This window comes from Tubulanus polymorphus, chromosome 1, assembly GCF_964204645.1.
Source record: "Tubulanus polymorphus chromosome 1, tnTubPoly1.2, whole genome shotgun sequence".
NCBI lineage: Eukaryota > Metazoa > Nemertea > Palaeonemertea > Tubulaniformes > Tubulanidae > Tubulanus > Tubulanus polymorphus.
This window is the reverse complement of record NC_134025.1, coordinates 15,027,934-15,051,705: the sequence shown is the minus strand read 5'-3', so window position 1 is coordinate 15,051,705 and position 23,772 is coordinate 15,027,934. Positions and strand designations below refer to the sequence as shown.

Sequence of the window (23,772 nt, the reverse complement as noted above, 5' to 3'; positions counted from 1 at the left end):
ATCTACTGAATATGTCTATAACATTCAGTATCCAGAAATATCCTTTGTTGTATTCTTCTAAGTTCTTCATGTCAATTAAATCTGCTTGCCATTGTTGATCGATATATGAAACCATAACTTTTCTTGTTAAATAAGTTTTATCCATTTTCTTGTGGATTTGATATGTTGGTTGATTTTGTAACCATGATTTCAATTCACTATATTTTATACCACAATGTGGGTGCCATACGGCACCATCACCATTTTCATTATCAGATTTAATTTTATTCCATAATTCTGAAACGTTAGAATATGATACTTCACTTTCTGGGTTATAATATAACTCTCTTAAATATTGTTCTTTTTTCATCTTATTTTAATCCATTAATAATAATCTTGGTTTATTTTCAATGACTTTATCATTTGACTTATTTTCTGGTATGATAGGTTTATTGTCATTGGAATCATCTTTATCGTCAGATTTGAATTTTGATTTATATATTACACCGGATAATATAATAACTGTTACTAATCCAATTGTAATATATAATTTATAATTACTTCCAGCATTAGAAGAATTAGATGGATTATTATTTGAATCAATATCAGATAAAGTCTGTGATTCATTTATATCAGTTAATTTCTTTTTCTTAGCTTTTTTTAATTCTGAAGATCTTTTACCTAATTCTCTTGCCCATTTAATTTGTTTCTCGGATCTAGCCTTTTTCTTAACGCTATCACTCATTTATTTTAGTTAATTTTTGTTCTGATTCATTTTCTGTTTCGACGTTTGGTTGTAGTACAGCGTTTCGTTCATCTGTTTCGTTCTTACCTGATTTATATTCCATAGGCTTAATGTTCGAAAATGTTATGACACCAGTAGAAATTAATGTCATAACCGATCCTAATTGAAATGAAGCATAACCAACCCATTTTTGTAATTCAGTCATAACTAAGTAGTCATTTTTCAAATCACTATATAATTTATTTTCATCATCAATTGGTATTAACTGGTTACATAACTTAGAATAACATTTGACAATACCATCTGAAATAGAATCATTTATTCTAGCTAATCTAGCTTCTTCATAAATCTTAAAATATTTTATTACTTTATCTGGTTTCATAGCATCTAATTCTTGAATAGTTCAAGATGGTGTTTACAATATAAATAGTATTCATAATCTATATTACAATTAACTTGAATATTATTTTCAATTTTGGCCGGAATATCCTTATTATCACTAATGCCCAAATCATCTAATGTTTTTTCAATATCAATACTATTCTTACTCGATTTCTTTGACATTTATATTAGAGAAATTTAATAAGAAAAATATTATAAGTATTATAAAATGATACCAGTATCTCTTTAGATTAATACTAGCTTAGTTAAAGGTAAAGAATTTGTATTAGTTATTGTTTTTTTAGTATTTTTTATTTGTGATATAAAGTATTCTTTTTGAAAAGAAAGTATTAAAAAAACAATAACTAATACTAGCTTGTTGAAGATATGTAATTTTTAATATATTTTATTTGAATTCTATTTGATATCTCACTACTTTTGTTTATCTATTAGGAGCAGTAATTATAACTGTCCAGATAAGTCATTTCGGATCCTTGATATCAAATTCCTCAACGTATTGTTCATTATTTGGATCATTGTTCCATTGATCAATAAATTTCTTTGCCTTTGTTAACTGTTCTAAATATAACTGTAAATCTAGTTTATTAGATTTAATTATGTTTTCCTTCTTTTCTAAAGGTCTTAAATTTTTCCAACCCCAAATAAGTTTTTTATTGTATTCATCATTCATGTTAAATTTAGATATTGGTAACTGTTTGACTGTATCTGTTTGATATCTTTCTCTCATATATTCTGCCATATAATAATTATAATGTTCTATATTATCTTCTCGATATTGTTTGGTATATAGTTTAGTGCAAGTTTTACAGCAATATTGAAAACCATCTTTGCTAATCTTACGCTTACTAAATTCTGTTAAAGCTAATTTATCTAATTCACATTTAGAACACTTCTTGTAATATATATTTATAACACCAGTGTTATTTGTAATATTGATAGTTTGTGGTTGTTCTGGTTCCATTTATTATACGTATTTTTTACTAAATTGGTTAATATTTTAGAATCCTCTTCCATTTCTTCGACCAACGTCATCCTTTTTCATTCCTCGCTGCTTTTGATAAGTCAGTTTCGATTCCTTGATATCTAAATCATACTAGTTACAATACCCGCGTCACATGCGGACATACAGGCGCGCTTTTGCTTAATGCGCATGCGCTAATCATAAATATATATTCATTCTATAAATTCTGTAAAATAGAAACAACACATGCGTTACATGCGGCCATTTATGGCCGGTTTTGCTTAATGCACATGTGTTAATCATAATTATATATTCATTCTATAAATTCTGTAAAATAGAAACGACCGAACATAGAAAATTCAAACGCATTCATGTCCTCGTCACATGCGTTACATGCGGCCATTTATGCGCGCTTTTGCTTAATGCGCATGCGCTAATCATAATAGAAACGACTGAACATAAAAATTCACCAATCAGATTTACACAATACATTATACAAGTTGTTCGGCCGTTTCTTCCAATACATCATTTGATTTCTATAAATACAATTTATAATTACAAACATTTTTTCAATTGCTGGTAAATATTTAACTACATCAATAAATGTTAAACCTAATCATTGGAGTCTTAATGTTTTTGAAATTCTTATATAGTTTCTTCGTCGATCTTTTGGCGATTCTTGTGTTTCTTGTGCTAATTTCTATTGGTTCGATATCCATTGCTGTTGATTCCTCAGTCAGAACAGGGAAGTGTGATGAGATGGAATACGGACGCTTTTAATTGCCGGATGTAGGCTATTCAATTCAGCCCGTACATCAAAGGTTACCGCAACAGCAGTAAGCTACGCTTATCGAGTGTGTGTTACCAGCTGAACACCAGTCAACATCAACTTTGATTCGGTCGCAGAACAACCCGCAATAGTTTTAGCCAGATAAATGTTCTGCGATCGATACTACGCATGCGCACTGCAGTTCATTGAACAACGTGGAAGTGGCTCTGTATGCACATATTTTTCTATCGAAAATCGGTTGAAATTCAACAATTTCTCGTAAAATTTGTCCAAAAAGGTATGTATTTTTATTCTTCTATATCTCCGAAACCCGGTATCGGAACATTAAGTATTTATATTGTGATTAAAGTCTGTTTTTATGTGTTAAACATATGTTTTTGCCAGTTCGTTCCGATTCCGGGTTTAGCGTTATTTGGGCCTTGAAGATGTCAAATATTTCGGCCCAGACTCGCGCAGCTTTCGTTTCTGACGTCATGTTGCTATGTTACGACACAAACATATACACGAAGTATGATCTTTAAAATGTGTATTTACTACATAATAATGTTACTTAATAACGCTTACATTAGGCCTACAAATTATTGTCCCCCATATAAACAAAGTTGCCTAAATAGCATCAGCAATCTCATTTAATTAACCTTTTTTTGTTTTTAGTCATGGATCTTTGTCGATTGTGTGGAAAAAATGCGAAACCTCCGGATCGTCGTCCTATCGATAAAAATAATTTCAAAAGCCATGTGAAGGAGTTGTTCAACATTGATTTTGATGATGATACTGAACAGTACCCGATATATATCTGTAATATGTGTCGTGTCAAATTACAAAAATGGCGTAAGAACAAAAACGTTAAAAAAACTGTCCCTGTTACTATCAAATTAAAACAATGGACATGTAAACCACTGGTTAATTCCAAGTCTGGACGGCGACTTATTTGTAGTCAAAATTTTATCGATCGATTTTCCATAATGTACTGCTGCCATTCCATTTGAACTGAATTTAAATACTCGATGGTTAATCACTTCAGTCATAGCCTTTTCCAAATATATAGTGTTCCTGCGAAAATAATAATAATGATTATTATTTTAACATGTACTTATCTGGATTTTTTATATTATGTTTATGTATTATTTTTTGTATTCGTTTATTATTTTATAACCTAAAAGGATTGTATTGATTATAAAAATAAATGTAAAAAATACCTGTATGTGTGTTTTCTCGTGTTCAGATCGCAGTCTCTGGTCAGCTGAGCCTGAGAAGTACCTATATGAATAAGAAAAGGAAAGAAGTGCCTGCAATTAGGTGGAAACTATTCCGATATTTCATTGATTCAAAAGGAATAACACTCACTAGAATCGGCCGAATTAGTTGATCCTGATCCAGAGGATTCCCGTAATATTTCCGTATCGATCTGAACCAATTCGTCACTATCAAAGAATAGATCGTCAAAATCGTCATCATTTATAATTTCGTTGACAACCGCTGCCATTTTAATACAGCGGAAAGAACCGATATCACGATTGATAAAACACTATATCCGTCTGAAGCGATGTAGAGAGAATCCCACAATGATAACGAAAAAGTCCAAAAATGTTAGTAGTTTATTCAACGTTTCGTCCATGTCCTAATAGTCATCTTCAGAAATAATGAATACTACAGAAATTATGAAAGATATATACAATCCAGAGACAAAGAGACTAATTCAAGTAATCAGAGATGATACTAACTAAAGGAAAATTAACGTAGAAACAGTTACACACTAAAACAGATTAAAGAGAAGCAGTTAAGAGACAAACTAGGGGGCACTTAAATTTAAGACAATTGTGAATACAAGTTGATCGACTAAAATTGATGAGGGGAAATCAGGTGTTGAGTTTAACCAGTTTACAGAGGAATTTTTATATAAGTTTATTATGGGATGAAAAACCGATATTCGGAAACAACTGATTTATTACGGAGATTCCCGATCTCGCTGGTTATCGCTTATCGGCGCGTTACGTAACAAAGCGCTCGGCGACGAACCGTTATCGGCTTTAGGGCAATTACAACGCACATTCGACAAGAGCTGCACAATAGCGTCCGTATTCCATCTCATCACACTTCCCTGGTCAGAAAGAGTATCTTGAGTTTCTCTATCACTTCTTGATGCGTATGGCGTTTTATTTATCTAAAAGATATTAGCGGCAACTCTAGCCATCTAAAAGATATACTAAATACACTTAAATATATCTAAAGGTTTCATATTTAATAGCCCCAATAACTACAAAAAACAGTACTTACATTTAGATTTAGAATTGTAAACTATAAACTCCTAATTTCGTTTCGAGAGATAGAATATCCTGAGCGTAATGTTACAGCGCCTGTTCATTTCTTGCCACGTCATCTGGTTCCGGTTCTAGAGTGTTCTCTACACGTTTGCAATAATGACTCATATGTCTCGGCGTCATAGTAACAGCTGTAACAGCCGTGAATTTATAGATTTATTCAATAGTTCATTACATGAAATGTATATAGGCTCAAATAGAATCATGTTCTAGTATAAACAGCTATGCATTATTTCAATCACACTTTACTAACACTTTTAATGTTTAAAATCTAACTCACACAAATATGAATATTGAAATAATGTTGTAAATATATACTTTTATATTGAATAATCTGTCAATTTAAATGTTATTCATGTATATGATTATTTTAAGAGTAATAGGGGTAATGGGCTTTCAGGTTAAAGGTTGAATGGTCGAGTTCATTAAAAACAAATATTAAAAGTAATTTAAAACTATAATATATTTTCATAACCGTGTGTATTTCAGTTGAATAACAGAATAATTATTATTATTTGAATACATTTGATTATATGAATTTGTGTATTGTAAATAAATCAATTGGTCGCGGAGCGGAGCGGTAGCGAAGTGGAGCGACCAATGACTGTGATCCACAGCACCTGGAGTTGCGTAATACGCCGAGCGAAATGCGCCTATAGGTGGATCGGTTGAACTAAAATATTTCCCAGATTTCATACCCCGTTCTGGAGGGGGAAACGAAAACGTTCCAGGGCGACATTCGCCCCATAATTGCGTATCCAATCGAGCCCATTCTCTTGAAACCGCTGACGATTCCCGTAAAACGTTAAGATCGGAATCCTGAGGGCGATAAGCTTCCATTGACTCACCGACCAGAGGAGCTGCTGTGGGCTTAGCGCGAGTTGCCCCGTGTTTGACAAAAAACTCTATAATCATCGCTCTAAATGGCATGTCCCCCGCTGGTTCGGATAAAACTGAACGGGACTGAGATACATTGCGAGCCAGGGAAGTCCCCATCATATGGGGCAACCCAAAATTGCTCGCGACAGGAACGACCCCAGAAGGAATTGCCGCTTCTGGGACCGGATCCTCATTGAAATCAGACCCTACCCCAGCATCCAGGAATTTAGTGTCAGAATTCCGAACAACTGAGTGGGCTGGCGAACTTCTAACCAGACAATCAGGAATAGGCTTACCTGTTGTAGAGGTTGCAGCGAGGTGCGATTTAAGAATAGGGGACTATAGCGGGTGGTAGCTCCCGTAAATTGTCTATAGATGGTACCTGGCGATACTTAGCAATCCAAAAGGGACTGGTGGATAGATGGCGGTGCGACATAGCCTACACATGATGATAAAGAGAGAACGTGGCTTTTATGACTAACAACTCTACAGTTCTACACCTGAACAACTGACAAAGATATAGAGAGAATGTGGCTTTGGTACAGACAACTCTACAGCTCTACACCTCGACACCTCAACAACTGACAGAGATATAGAGAGAATGTGGTTTTGGTACAGACAACTCTACACCTCGACACCTCAACAACTGACAGAGATATAGAGAGAATGTGGTTTTGGTACAGACAACTCTACACCTCTACACCTCGACACCTCAACAACTGACAAAGATATAGAGAGAATGTGGTTTTGGTACAGACAACTTTACAGCTCTACACCTCGACACCTCAACAACTGAAAAAAAAAATATATATATAGAACGTGGTACATGTACAGACAACTCTGCAGCTCTACGACTACACCTCAAAAAATGTTGAACAGATTCAGATAAAAGATGAGTGAGTGTACTGTGTACAGTGTACTGTGTACTTTGTACTGTGAGTGTGTACGGTGAGTGAGAGAGTGGTAGTGTACTGTGAGTGTCAGTGAGTGACAGTGTTTGAGTGAGAGTGAGACTGTGAGTGAGTGACTGTGAGCGTGTACGGTGAGTGAGAGTGTGTACTGTGAGTGTCAGTGAGTGAAAGTGTTTGAGTGAGAGTGAGACTGTGAGTGAGTGACCGTGTGCGTGTACGGTGAGTGAGAGTGTGTACTGTGAGCGTCAGTGAGTGAAAGTGTTTGAGTGAGAGTGTAATGTGAGAGTCAGTGACTGTAAGCGTGTACGGTGAGTGAGAGTGTGTACTGTGAGAGCTACGAGCAATTATCTAAACTAGATAATTGCTCGTAGGTGAGAGTGTGTAGTTTGAGTACGAGTGAGAATGAGTGTCTAATAATTTAGTGTGAGTGTAAGCGTGTACTGTGAGTGAGAGTGAGTGTACGGTACTGGGACTGTGTGTTAAGATCGTAGGTTTGATTGCTTATTTAATTTGATGCATTAAATTTGAGGATTGTATTAATTTTGTTTTATGTACCGTAAGTAAATAAAATTAGTTGTTATGAATAAGTAATTGATGAGTTGTTTGTGGTTGTTTCATGAAAATTGGGGGGGGGGGGAATATCTACACAAAGTCCTTGTTCTTTGGCATGTGAATTGTGAATATGGAGGTGCCCCCTTATTTTGTTGTCTCTTCATTTTTGTGTGGTGTCTGTTTTTGTCACCGTAATGTTGTTTTCCATTTATCCAAAGAACGGGTGTTAAATTACTGGTTGATATTGTATCATTGGCGGCTTTTCCGTTGCGCCCGCTGGACACCCCGCTTCAGATGATAGTAGTCGGATGGTTTGACGGTCATGGCGGGCCGTGTTCGTTTATTTGTGATTATATTGACGGATTAGTTTGGGTTGTTGTGGTTTCTAAGTAGTCTATTACTTTGACCAAAAAACGTCGGCTGTTGTAGTAATTAATGCAAATTACAGTGGAGGTAATTATTTAGATGGCGGGTTGATATAAATTGTATTAACAACCTAGTCCCCTATTCTTGAATCTTACCTTTTCCCGTATCCCGACTTCGGTGACGGTCCCTCGAACGGGATCGAGACCTGCTAGAAGAATCGCCTTCATCGCTAACCGACGTCGACGAACGATGAGAAGACCGACGGCGAAACTTCCTGCAATAATGATCGTAATCCCTCTCGCGATCAAACCTTGATCTGCGAGAAGGAGACCTTGTGCGTTTATTACGCTCAAGGCGTCTGGATCTAGTGGGAGAGCGAGCTCTATCCCCGGAGCGACGATCAGAATCAGACGATGTACGAAGCGGAAGTTTTGAACCGGATGACGTCTGGACCGGACCGGTGCCGGCCGATCCCGACTACCGCGATGCGCGCTTGGTTCAGAACATATAGTCTGAACCGGCCGAACCGGCGAACGACCAACGACCGGTGAATGACCGGAGACCGGTGACGGCGTTCCTCCCCGGTGAACGGAGTTGGGAAGCCGATCGTACCAGAACGATCGGCGACCGCTCCGCTATACGATTAGTAATATAATTAGAGACGTCGGCCGAAACCGACGAATGCCTACTATTAAATCGACGACGATCTCTTAGCTTCAGAGCCTTATCGGCCCGAAGCCTAAGGTCCTCGGACCACACCTCGCAAATCTTGCAAGGATTACTCCTTGCACAGATTTGTCCAGATTTGCGCCTGCAAGACGCACACGAATCGTGATTGTCCCAGGCGCCGAACAAATGCCCGCATCCCTCACCGCCACGATGTTGACCCTTAGGAGGGGGCGGCATAATTATTTCTGTCACAATAATTAATTCAATTCAATTAAATTATATTTGTAAATAAAATTATTACGGAAAAATAGAAACCAGGGATAACCCCCAAACCGAACGGACTCACCGTTATGAGCGTGAAAACTCCCTTATATTCCTAATTCCTAGATTTTTATGGCGAAAATGCAATACCGCAGGGCCGGGTCGTATAGAAAAACCATTGGCGATCAATCCAAATTTAGAAAATATTGGCAAAAACCATAGGAAAGGGTAAAGTACTCGACGGAAATACAACCCTCCAAAATACTTCAAAAACTTTTTACTGCAGATCTTCTCTCAACAAACTATCTAATCATTAAAAGCATTCACCTCGACCACAACTATTCTTCACTTACAAACCCACATTTTAAAGAAACAAAATCACCGAAAGAATATCTTGCAAATATATGGAGAACATTACCAATTAGAAACGTTATCGACCTCCGAAGTAAATCATCCATAAAATGTATGTTAAAGACCTCATCTCATCTCCACTTATAGTAATCTAAATGTTGCAATAATATCAACTGCTATAACTGTTATTTAAATTATTGAATCCCCAAACTGTATAATAATTAATCAATCACAAAATAATTAGCATCCACATTCTGCTGAGTCATAATGTTAATTATATTTGTATAACTTGTGTATATTTTTGTTATGGTACTTTGCTTTGTTTTTTGTATGGGTGCAAGCGTTAAGCGGCCTTTCTGGCTTCGCTAAGCCTGGGTAGATTGTATATATGTTTACATATTGTATTCTATGCAAATAAATGTATTGAATTGAATTGAACACCTGCTGATCTCTGCGGCTAAGCCAATCATAGAGGAGTCTTTGCTTTCTGATTGGCTTTTTAAAACAGATATCTTTGCGATCAGATTTTCGCGGAAAATGTCATATAAATTTTAACGAGGCCCTCTTTCAAAATTCAGCTTCATAGGGGTTGGAGAATAGTTAATGCTCTAATGAATGATTTGTATGAATATATGCAGAGCCTTTACTCTGGAAACCATGTCATTTAAATTCGCTCCATATGTATAGTAATAAGCTCAGCTACGGCTGGCCTAAAAGTCCCCGGCCAAATCCTTCTCACATCCAAAGTAAAATATCATCGGAAACATGCGACCCTTTTCTAACGAACTTTCGGTTATAACGACCTTGGTTTCATCCTCGCTTGCCAGGGGTCCGGTATCACTCCCGAACTCGCTTCCACCAGCCCCCTTGCCTCACGAAGCGTGATTTCATTACTGGCGCTATTGCGCGTGACGTCATATACCGATTTGCGAAATACTTCCTTGTTCGGTAAAACGTTCGCTGATTGGTCAATTTAACGGGAAAACCAACAGAAGTCTACTGACGGTTTGTTACAAGCGCTGTGATTGGTACGACCGGATTCTGGTCGGCTAGTAACGACTCCAACGACTCGTGAGGTCAAGGGGTTCGGGTAACAGCTTTAGCGAAGTGGGTCCGAATCCCTTGACGGGTGAAGATGCCTTAGTTTTGGAAGTCCTATTACATATTTTCATCGGTTCTTACGATCACTAGGCCACGATCAATCACACTTGTTTATTTATTGTCAGTTTCAAACCGAGAGACAGTGTTGCTTTATTTAATTCTAGATTAGCGATACAGATTTACAATATGTTGCTGGCTGCTACAATTTGAAGCACAGCAGTCGGTCATTGTTTCAGCCAGTTTAAACAGTGATATGCACATAATTAAAACGTACTTCGCAAAACGATTGAGACCATCAGAGAAATTGAATAAGGGACTTAACGCTCCGAAGTTTATTGTTCTGACGTTTTAACCGGCATAGCGTTTTTATATATTTCCTGGATATTCATTTCATTCCGTCGCATCCCCTAGGAGGGACTCATTAAATTTAACAGAGAGCATATCTGAATTTGGTTTAAACTTGTATTTTATTTCATAGTTTATTTGTCAATTAGCGATTAATTAGCCGACAGTATTTATACTTAAATAGTAGGCCTACTCCAATGAAACCAGTTGGTTCGTGTTTCATCACACCAGGGGGTGTTCTCTTTTCATACATGATGTGAAACGGATCTAACGAACCATCGGATATTACGCACTTTTTATTTTTCCTCCAGCAGTTCGTAACGAGTTTCCACTGTATCTGCTTGAATTCATTAGATAGATTAGATAGGACTGACTTATTCTTGAATTCTACATTCAATGTCTTAATTTGCCAATGGAACGTTCTGACAAATATTTCAGATTTATTTGTCTAAACAATTTGCATAACTTTTGCTGAATATAATTCAAATTTGATTTTTCTGAATAAAACTAATTTAATTAGATCTCATGATTTTTTCAAAACAAAAATGAATTGAACTGGATTTTGTGGGTTTTTTGCTGTGTAAAAAATTCAATGGAAGCTGGAATCAAACATCTGGCAAATTAATCATTTGAGCATTCATGTATGCGCTGAACTTATATATATGACATATAGCCATTTTACTTATAAATACACATGAATCAAAGGCAAAGTGTCTTTTGTGCACTTAAATAGTCCTCCCACAACCTGAATCAGCTTCTAAAATAAATTTCACAGAAATCGAGTTGGAAATACAATTTTTAATCGTAAAATAAACCTGGAAGTAAAATATTATATAAATAGAGGATCCCACACTAATATAACAAGAAAGATGAAATCCTTAAAGTTTCCGTTAAACTAATAATTTTAATGATTCGACGTTTCAACTGTAATGTGAAGGAAACTTTTTTCTTGGATTTCATCTTTCCTGTTATGTTAGGGTGGGGCTCTAATTCGTCAAAACACGGACATAGTGTTTCATCAATGGTTATGAAAGAATATATTATACCGTAGGCTAACGTGCACAACTGCGTATATCTGTTGCTAAGCCAATCACAGAGAAACGCCGTTCACTGCTTTACTAATAATAATTATCATTATCATTATAGCAATAATAATTTATTACTTATATAGCGCATAACTCATACTAATCTATGCGCCGAGACTTCCTTCTTTAATCTTAAACTGACTTTAATCTGCCAGGTCACTCTTTGTCAAATGGACCTCGCCTATATGCATTTGTAAGCAAGTTATTTTCACAGGGGCTCGTATCTGAAGTTTGGGGGTGAACTGTAGCTTAGATAATCCAATATCCAAGTAACTATATATATATATATGTGTATATATATATATATATATATATATATATATATATATATATATATATATATATATATATATATATATATATATATTTGGATTTTTGCTGCCACAGCAATTGCAATCTACGACGCATTTTATCGCGATTATGAGTGGTGAAACTTTATCCAATGGCCTTCAAGAAAACATCCTTTGGATATTTTAGGAGAAATAGCAAATTTAAATCGAAGTGTCAGTATACGAGTTTCCACCCTTTTCTTTATATACATATAGTATCTTGGATATTGGATGATCTAGGCTACAGTTCACCCCCAAACTTCAAATACGAGCCCCTGAGGTTATTTTAACTCTTTCAGTGTCCACATGTGATTTGGGAAAAGCCCTCAGAGTGCCCAACATTTTTTACTAAAGAGTAGGAAAATCAATAGTACCTTTGGAGCTCTGTCAAGTGAAAACTATATGAATAGAACTTTATTTTAATTGAAAGGTTTGTAGGGTATGGCTCTTGAAGATTTTGGCAATGATTTATTTTGCTGAAAGTGATCTACGTCTTATGCAAATGAACTAATTTGCATGAATTATAGCTCAGTAACCTATTTATTTGATAATTCCCTAAATTTCAAGTATGAAAATGAACAAATATGGTATCTAGCATCAGCTAACAACGCACTATGGAATATTTTATTTCTACTGTCAGAAACAAGATTACACGTTATCATAATTAGGAAATGAGCCTATAATCAGGTTATGTGACCTATGTGTAGCCAGTTCTGTTATTTGTGGATAGGTACCCACTACGGGTACTTTCAAATGCAAAATATCGCCCATGGGCAAAGTGGTTTACCTTGAATACTGGAGCTTCTTTGGCAAGGGCATTACCTATGAAAACTTACTGAGTTCATAAGTTCATTTTACAAGTTCGATTTTACATTGTATTAGGCCTAAATCTTTATCAAAGAATTATTTTGAAGTAAAATAAGGCCGAAAATATACATTTGTTTACGGCCCATATCCAAAATTTGTAGGGTACAGGTAGGTAGGATAACAATTTCGAGAAAATATTTATTCTTCACAATATGAAAAAAAATTAGATTAAAAATTCATATGATACCACCAATCAGAGGGTGGCTGAATATTGAAAGTCTTGGCAACCTCTTCCAATCTAGGGCTGTGCAAGCTATCGGTACCATATAATATACCTATATGTAAGTGGATCATTTTAAACCCCAGATCTTGCCACTAAAATATTGACCTCGACTTACACACTCAGCGAAACAATAGTTTGCTGCTTAGTATCAGGTCATAAACTCCGGTCAGAAATTTAAATCTATTACAATTTCTACTAAACAGAAAACACAGTTCTCACCTTCTACTGTAATATTCTAAATAATTATTCACGATAAATTATAATTATTTTATTTCAAAAAACTTTTTATCTGAATGCCATTTGAAAAACGTACCGCAATATTATATAAGTTGAAAGCCTGCTCCACTATCGCAAACGAAGCTAAACATACAATAAATTATTAAAAACAAAAACTCAAATAATTTCAATCGCAACAGCACAAAAACGCATCATCAAAACAAACTAATGAGCACCGCCATTTAATCAAGCCATCTAGCAGCAGGTTTCTCACCTGATTTCTCAACGAAAAATAAAACTGCTTTTTGAAATAATGACTTCCGTCGACAGGGCACTGTATGACCTAAAATAATCTGTCAACAAGTCAACTGGGCACTGAAAGAGTTATAATCAAAACCAATAAAACGGAAGCTTGTGTTCAGATGTATTTGTTAGTATACGGAATCTTTGGGTAATTAAGTACACTAAAAGTCCTTTGTAACGCCACCGTTGGGCCCAATGAAAAACATGGCGTCATAATGAATTTAGCATTAGAAAGAATGGTATTATAATTGAGTTTAAGTAAAATTGATCAAATTTGTGGCATTATAAAAGATGACGGATTTTAACTGTATTGACTGAAATGTCATGATGTTTCTTTATCTGTATCCAGACAGATATTGTGTAATTGGTGGGGGAGAAGGGAAGATAAAAGTCTTACAGGCTTTGGCTTCTTGTGAACAGTCCATTCGTGGCGTTTCAAGTTCCCCAACCGACTAGTCATGTAACTACATATTTGACAATGATGCATCTTTTTCCCCAGTCGTAGACGATTCTTATAACACTCTTGTAGATGATCACGATAAAGTTTGCGATTGTAAGTTTCAAATTTACATATTCTACATTTATTGAAACTACGTGGACTTTTATCACTTAGAGTTGTTTCATCCTCATTTGGTGACAGTTTCTTTATCTCAATCGATTCCTCTGACATCTGACTAGAAGAGCTGGGCATGTGAGAAAATGCTACAGCTGACTGATATTCCACAGTTGGAGGTTTATGTAGAGTAAATTCTACATTATTTGATGACGGTGATGCCAGACTTGGGAATTTGAATGTTGGCCTCAGCACTGAAGAAAATAAAGATGGTTTTACTATACTTGTTCCACTCGGAAAAGATAGGTACTGCCCAGTTGTCACCAACATGGATTGGTGTGCTATTGAAACGTTTAATGGCATTGAATATTCTGTTTCATGCAAACTTGTTGGATATCTGGATGTGTTATTATTCCTAGATCCCAGATTTTCATCACAAAATATTTTCCTAGGAGATATGAGTTGCTGCTTATCGCCATTGTTATTGTTTGTCTCGTGAAATATTTCACCATCCAAATTTGAATTTATGAAACAGTGCATCTCTATCTCATGGCCATGTACATTATCAGATTCTGGCGTCTTTTCATAAACAGCATCAATATTATTGTTATAGTTATATCCTGCATTGTTCCCGTTATATGCACTACAATCTCCTTCTTTTGTAACTTTTAAGCGGTATTTGTCATTCAAAGTACTCTGATGTACATCCTTAGAGTAGCGCCGAAGCTGCAATGCCATATGAACTGCCTGTTGATCATGCCTTTTCTCTAAATGAGTGTGCAAATCTAATAAAGTACCAGAACGAAATGAACAAAGGTAGCATTCAAAATCCTCATCCTCCGAATGTCTTAACTGGTGGCTTTCCAACTCACATTTTGACAATGTGAGAAAACCACATTCAGAACAAGAAAAAGCTTGATCTTGCGAGTCACATTGTTTTTCTTCAACTTCAATGGATGCTTTGCTGACAGATATTGCCTCATGAGTTCTGATTTCCTCTGAACGAAATATATCATTCGTATGACTTCTGATGTGGCGTCTGCATTCATCTAATTGGTCACTTCGATAATCGCAGAGATTACACCTGTAAACCCTAGAACTCATCATTGACGAATCGGAATGTACTTTCGCTCTGAAATTAATGAAAACAAGTTACAAAATATTGCACATAACACAAACATTCCAAGAATGTCACCAGGTGAAAAGGGACATAAGATTGTTTTAGTCTGCGAGTGATAGAAGCAAACGATTTCAGATGTACAAATAGAAAAGAAAAATCAGTAAAAACCATTATATGATCGCACTATCCCATACTGAAACAGGAAACAGCAATGTTCCACCTGAGAAGTTGCACGAAAATGCTCAACAATCTGATAATACAGTAGACTCCGCATATCTTGGAATACTCGGGACTACCTAAATTGTTCAGAGAAAAACGATTTCCGAGCAGTACGATAGGGGACATAATTTTCTATTCTGTTAAATGGTGGGAAAGTATCCTGTAAGCCTAAGAAATTTTGTGAATAAATAAACCACTTTCAAAAATATATTTTAGTTACTTAAGTTAAGTACTTAAGTTAAAAATAGTACTTGAAGTACTATTTTTGTACCTTCTCATGTACAGACCTACACTGCCAAATTGATTCAATCCCCGACGTGTAAACGTGCACTTCTGTTACCACAACAAAGCAGGATTCCCCAGTACTGTGGTGCCCTGACAACAAAAGTCAAATGAAGTGGAATAATCGCGATTATATAGCGTCCTTCCCACCAACTCTATCACCCCAAACATTTCTCTGCCCTTGTTCCTGTTATACTTCTGAAATGCGGCCACGAGTCTAGATACTAAGTCTATCGGATGCAACGTTTTTCACCGGCAGAGTCATTATATCATTAGCACGAATCTGATTGGCTAGATATGAAAGGCTGAATCCAAGAACACGTCTATCGCACTTTCGAGCCCAAACGTCTACTTTTACTTAGTAGACACTTGAGAAAAATAAGCAATTAACGATATTGGCTACTTTTCCAGTAGTATACATTTCAAAACAGTCACCCTGAAATAGTATTCCTTTCAATTCGGTTTGTTTTTTTTATAGTGGCTGTTTTCGAAGAGTCTACTATTGAAAAGTGACCATTTTAAAACATCTGGTTTCGATAGTGCACCCTAGCAGTCAATGTGACTGTAAAACCACTCGCCTGTAAATAGTGACTATGTCAGAGTAACTCCTACCATAACAGCTACTCTCAAAACACATCGTTTCTAAAAGTCTTTTAGGCTTAATTTGTTTGTAAGGATATATGAGAAAGATATATCCAAATAAAATCATATGTTCATAAAATGGATTACGTCCTATTCATCTCATTATCTGGATGAAGACTACAAAAAATATTCCGAAACAAGAAGTCCATGGACCTTGAGACTTTGTCGAGATAATCGGAAGTTCCAGTTTGGGAAAAGGAACAGGTCCCGCCTCGCCGGGCTGGCTGGATCAATGTTTTTAAACGTATCAATTACATTTACATGTAGAACAAATACATATGTCATCACTTGTGCTGAAATGTAATTTAGAATTCAAAACTGTCCTATTTTTAAAATATGCTTGTTTTCTGGGCTTATTTTCACAAAGATCCATATGAGCTGAAACTTTTTGCTGGTAATTCCTTTTGAGGTTTTTTTTTGATGCTCTATACAACCACTTCAGTTTCAAACTGCATATCAGTGAATACCTCTTAAACCTCTTAAGTGAATAACAGTCACAGCAAAAACTTCACAGAGAAGACGAAAAATGGTTGTCCGACTTCATCAAACTTTATTGATAACATTTTCAAAAATATTGCAATATAAAATCTCTCAATGAAAAATTAACATTACATAAAGTCCTGATTATAACACATTATTTGTCATTACAAACACAGTTAATAATGTAACGATATAAAATATTTTTAGCAATTTTACTTAAGGACCTGTTTAAAAGTAAAACTAGGGGGGTCCAGGGACACCATGCCCACTTGGGAAGTGGTTTCAAATGCTCAACAATCTAACAATTTCAATTTTCAACGCCCCCTGGTGACCATATACAAAAACCAATGACCTTGAAACTCAACACAATCATAAAACATGTCAGCAGCTACAATTTTTTAATTGATTGTGATAAAAAAATGCCTTGTTACCAATTTAATATGGAAATACTAAGATATTCTACTAATCAACGCCCCCTGGTGACCATATTCAAAACCCACTTTCTAATTCATTGTTGTAACAAAATATACTTACGTATCAATATAACGTCGAAAAACTTTTTCCCACCTACGAATGAGTACTAATGACACCAAGATGGCCGCCAATTGCATCATAATTGGCTGATAAAAAATACCTGTCTCGGGTATAAAACATCCCTTTCCAAAGAATACCCATCAGCAATTGCAATGAGAAATAGCAAACCAGTAGGAAGCTACAGGACTCGGAAGGTTTTTTGAAGGTAGCCCTTGATCTCAAGTACCGGGATCCAATTATCATTGGTCAAGATTTTGCAGGCGTGACCTTGAAAATCGTTGCTATAGCAACTACTATTCATTCATTTTAATGTCGTTTCCATGATTAAAACACTATCATTTGGGCATGGATATCAAAACGGATGGTTAAATGAGATACTGGTCTGACAAGTTCAGCCAAGGTGTTAACTCGGTATTATATTAACTCTTCAAAAAATTCATTGTTGTAGCCATGGAAACGCATTAATCATATATTTTGGTTACATAATGAACGATGTCACTCATTATTTGAGTATATTTCGTTGGATACAAAAATATTAAACAAATAGAAATTATGTTTTATTGAAGAGGGGTTGACTATGCATCTAACGACACCGAGTTTGAGAAATTTGGACATTTCAACTAGATTCTATGTACCCCTGAATCCAATAATTTGCATAGTTTGGTGGCAACATTACGTAGTTCAATATGTTGAATAGCGATGGTGACTTTTTGATAAAATAATTGAAACAACATTTGTTCGATGTACCATTCCAACATTTTATTGCGAGTAATTAACCCACCGATAAATTATATGATACCCATCCCCCATTGTTATTGAACTGTTACCATGGCAACATGGAAGTATTTAGTAGTTTGCCATAAGAAAGTTTTTAGCAGGTAGCTGTGACCAGTCCCCTATATCTTTGTTTCCATGATAGTTTGACAACAGACAAAGTTTATACCGCATAGCAACTATTTTTAAAGAATATAAACTGATGAATATGAAGATCAATGGAAATATGAAGGTTGATGAATTAAACAGGATGGAGTACAAAATGGTAAGACATAAATCTTTAATTAAAACATGAAATAAACAAGTGATATGTAATTTGCAAGAACTTTTCCAACCCTAAGGTCTGTTTACGTAGCCTTTAGTGTTTCATATGAGAAAAAGGATAAAAAAGCCACCTCATAATACTCAAATTAGGTAGGCTACCATTTAGATTGCCTTAGCCTAGTTCATATCCAGCACTGGCCGTTTTCGCCCAATTGTGTTTTTGATGTGTGGTGCATGTGTGTCGTGACTGGTGTCAGGGGCGGATCTAAGGGTTTGCAGGGGGTGCGCACTCCCCCTAAAATGTTCAAGTGCCCTAAAATTGTAGAAATTGTATAGTAAAATGTTCTCAGCTGTGCTCAGAATGCACTTAAATGGCATGATAATTCCAAGATTTTCAGACAGCCCCTTCTTAGTGCGACGCAGATGATGGTGTCTACTGTAGGTGCCCTTCCCTCCCCCCCCCCAAAAAAGAAACTTAGACGCTAGATCAGCCCCTACGTGTGTGTGGTGCGATAATATGTAGTCAAAATGTAGCTTGGTGAAGACAACGTGAATTGGTAATTTTAAGTTGCTTTTAATTGTTTTCTCTTTTCCAGAACCTTGATGAGAATGATGAGCCCGATTGTAAAAAACCAAGGATAACTCACCACTGGAGCCGTTGTTTCATCTGTCAAAAAGATAAATGCAAGGGATTCTCGAAAACATTCAAGCTGAGCTCGTTAGGTTCTATAGAACCTTTCCTAAAGCAGGCCCAAACATAACATGATGTTGAGATGCAAGTATTACTGACAGATTCTTTTAAATTCACAAAAGCTATTTACCATCCCCAATGTCGAAGTTTGTACATGCTGAAAAAAGAAAATCTTGCGATTCCACTACACCGTATGACACATCGTTTGAGATGTTGATTGGAAAAGTGGGTGAAAGTTTGACAACTAAGAAGCAACTTAACAAGCTTTCAGAGCTCCATGAAATGTACATATCTTATCTACATCTGAATGGTATGGTGATAGAAGATTATCCAAGAAGTTTGAAAGAAAGACTGATCAATTATTTTGGCGACGAAATTGAATTCTATGACAGTTTCAATCGAAAGGATTCGCAAATAGTGTGTAGCAGCAATATTTCTAAAGAAGACTGGTTTTTAGAAATAAGTAAGAATTGGAATGGGTCCGTGGAAAGTAATGTCGGCGATGGAATGTGGAATAATGAAATGGTAGATAACTCATCGATATACCATACTGCAAAGATAATTAGAAATTCAATTAAAGAATCAAAATACCCTCCAGCAACTCCATCAACAACGGATGAAGACATCAGGAACAGTTTGCCAAAATACTTGTATTTGTTTTTGGACCCTTTATTAAGTGATTGTGGTAGCGGTGATAAATGCTGGCCTATTACAAGTTCGAAGACTGATAGACTTATTTTGTCTTTTGCTCAAGACCTAATTCATGCAATATCAGGTGGAAGTGTGAAGACTGCGAAGCACATTTCACTAGCATTTGCTATCAAGAATATCACTGGTTCCAAACAGATAGTATCGATGTTGAACAGAATGGGGCATTCCATCAGTTACCAAGAACTGCAATTATTAGACAAAAAGGAAGCAGAAACAAGAGAAGTTGGTAACATTCCAAAAAATATAGTACCCGGGACGTTTGTTCATGCTGTAGCTGATAATTTAGACTTCAGCGAAGAAACGATTGATGGGAAAAATACATCACACTTTACATCAATGATTTTGTACCAAAGAAGACCATCAGAATCAAGGACTTGGTATCCATTTGATATGATCCACCCTGCGAATGAAAAAATAGGAATACCATTCAAACCCCTGAAACGAGTTGAAAAGGAGATGTTTGGAAAAGTTAATCCTGAATGGCTTGAGGGATTAGAACGATTTGAAAACTCTGAAGATACAATATGGCTTATACAACGCGCGGTCTCTAATACACTGTTTAATTTAGAAGTAATCGAACTGGTTCCTGGGTGGACAGTATACAATATGAAAAGTTGTGGAATAGATCCAATTCTTTGCAACGTACGATACTGTGACATTATTCCTGAGTCACCAACCTTAAATGAGACTGTATTTAGTGTGCCGGCCAAATTGGGAAACATGATGTACCAGATAGGACAGATGAATAGTGTAATAACATTCGACTTAGGAATATACGTGAAAGCAAAGGATATCCAATTTCACTACCCTGATGTATTCAAAGACACAGTTATACGACTTGGAGGATTTCATGTAATACTTTGTTTCTTAGCTGTGATCGGGAAACTCTATCGATGCAGTGGAATTGAGGATGTTCTCATTGAGTCTGATGTGTATGGTACTGCTACTGTGAAAAGAATAATGGACGGAGCACACTATAATAGGTGTGTACGTAGCCATAAACTAATGTTTGAAGCCTTGACCAGACTGCTATTGGAGTTTCTAGAAAAAGGAGACAGCATCGACGCAACAATGATATTACTAAAAAAGTTCAGAGAAGAAGGAATTACGAAGTCCAAAACATTTCGATTCTGGCAACAGTATCTAGACATGGTCGGGATTCTCTTGAATTTCATCCGTGCTGAAAGAACTGCGAATTGGCCATTACATCTGGAGACCATGACAGAAATGGTGCCCTATTTTTTTGTCGCTGATCGTCCTAATTACAGTAGGTATGTCTAAGTTTGAATCAAATTTTAAGAATGGCTCCTTTTCAAACTTGTCGACAGTAAGGTAACACAGACCAAAGCAGGCTTAATGAAATATACACAATTTCAGGTGGAGTTTGGTTTACTTGATTGACATGAAGAATTTACCAGCAATCGCACCAGATGTTCACTTCGCTTTGATGGATGGTGAACACGCCATCAGTCGTTCTGGATCACCATTCAGCTGTGTTTCCAGTGATCATTTACTGGAACAAACACTGAATCGCAACTCAAAGTGTGTGGCTGGCATGATTGGAAAAACTCTCCATCCTGATACTTGAGATAGGTAAATACTTAAATACAATTATTCTGAATATGATAATCACTACTTGTATGAGACAATATCACAAGATCGACGTCAGCATCACGATATTTCAAATCAAGTCCACTTAGTGAAATCGATATATTGAAAAAGCTGATATCGCGAAAATCAACGCGTTATATCAATTTAATTATATGGATAAATCATGATATATCTATCACGTTTTGTTGAGATATTTCTCCTCTAAAGCGTTTCACACGAGTTTTAAATACATTTGCGTAGTCTACAGCGCCAAAGCCAACATACCGGTAGGCTAGATAAATATGTCCTAATCAAACTGCATATTTTTAATTTTTCAAAAGATGGGTGAAAAATACACACATCCAGAGTAACCACACCACATGTGTATGAGATTTATGCGGACTTTCCAAAGAAAAACCATCTCATAAAGAGTCAACAAAACCTAGAATCTCAAAAGACGAGAATGATGCGATGAAGATTGTTTCCACAATAAAAACGACGATGAACAACCCATTCAATGTAGAACACGGTGATCATCTCTTCAATATTGCTACAGGTCAGTATAGTGCTCTGCACTCACATAATAATGAATCTAATAATAACAAATTTTTTTGCACACCCCCGGATGATTGAAGCTTACCATCATTACCCCTATCAAATCCGCCACCTGGGTCGATTCCCTCATCTGTACAGAAACCATCGGCTAAACTTCTAATCATGGTTTGTAGATTCAAATGTCTGATGACAAAGATTTTGATTTGTAGGGATATATGCTCCTGATGATATGAGTGATTTGATGAATGTCAAGGAAGTTGGAAAAAAGCACATGGACAGATTTATAGAGGAGAGGCTACGAAATGGAACGCTTGATCTGAAATGGCCGATCAAAAAAATTATGCTGAAAACATTTCAGAGCTTAAAACAGAGAACCGGGAATTCAAAAGTTGAAAAGGAGATAAAGTTTGCGAACCATGAACTTTTCCCCCGTTTGTTGGTTGTTGGCCAAAATCGTAAAGTTGATTTGAAGGATATGCTGAGTTTTGAACTTACGTCTGTTCCACTTTCATTAGCTTCAGTGAAGGGATCCCTTTTACACAATGATAAAAGTAAACTCATTGATGCCATCGAAATTGAGGTACCCAATCCTTACATAGCCAACGACTTTTGCAGTGAACGTTCTCAGTCTCTGTGTATCATTGATGGTGTGATGTTATTTCACAGTTTTAAACCGTCTCCGAAACAGACATTTCATGATTTTGCTGCATGGTTTATTGGTTGCATCCAATCAAATCTGGCACATTTTGCCGAGGTACATGTTGTAATGGATCAATACATAGATGAAAATGATAGTGTCAAGAGTATGGTGCGAGGCAGACGACAAGAGGATGGATTGAAAATACACATCATCAATGATGGAACAAAATTAGCTCATATATGGAACAAGATGATCACTTTGCCTGAAAACAAGAAAAAAATGTTCCGGTACCTATATGATAAAGTGAAAGCTCACAAATTTTCTGGCGATACAAAAGTTATCATGGGTGGATTTTCCGCCGGTAATTCCACGTTGATATCTAACACCGATATACATGATATTCTGGAGTTGCATACAAATGTTGATGAAGCTGACTGCCGTTTAATATTGCATGCTCTATATGCCAGAGAAAAATACACACATTGAAATTCGGTCACCGGATACCGACGTCTTTGTTCTGTGCATTCATTTTGCCAAGAAATTAAATATCAGAGTTGCCACTTATGTGATGCTAAAAATTCCGAAAATAAGTCGGGGGTTTGAAATTTTTGAAATTAGAACGCCAGGAGATGCGTTCTGACGCAATACGCGTTTTAGGCCTCACTTTCATTACCGGAAGTGTGTATCAATTTTCACGTCTGTCAATTACAATCCAATGAAACTCTGTCGCTTCAAACTTTCAGTAAGCATTTCCTCAAAGGTTATACACTCACTCACCTTTTCCAAGATATTTCAATAACAACAATGTGTATAGATCATTTTTTCAAATAGCGATTGGTTCCGTCAAATACACCTCATATACAAACCAGAGCCAAAAACAAACGAAGCGTCAGTCGATTTCGATCGTCGCGTCATCTTGGTTTAATCGTGTACTGCGGGGTTGTTGCCACTACGTGGCAGCACAATACGGCTTTTTCGAACCCTCTACGGAACCGTTACGTTTTGATGTTTAGGGTCGAATCCCGGATTGATTTGATTGTAACACTATATTTTCACGTTCG

At 36.3% G+C, this 23,772-nt stretch overlaps 1 protein-coding gene across 6 annotated transcripts in view; it reads right to left on the bottom strand.

The window, feature by feature from the left end:
* Positions 1–3,818: 3,818 nt before the first annotated feature.
* The window catches only part of LOC141898313 (uncharacterized), a 57,012-nt gene continuing 37,058 nt past the window's right edge, over positions 3,819–23,772 (bottom strand). For 4 of the 6 annotated variants that reach the window (XM_074784168.1, XM_074784185.1, XM_074784193.1 and 1 more), the window contains one exon: positions 12,104–15,341. In XM_074784168.1, the coding sequence (XP_074640269.1) occupies positions 13,979–15,341 (1,363 nt within the window). In that variant the 3' untranslated portion in view covers positions 12,104–13,978. Of the gene's footprint in view, positions 3,931–4,076; positions 4,138–4,224; positions 4,302–5,699; positions 6,870–12,103; positions 15,342–23,772 lie in introns of those variants that run through there. The other 2 variants (XR_012618546.1, XM_074784173.1) reach the window with 2 other exon arrangements.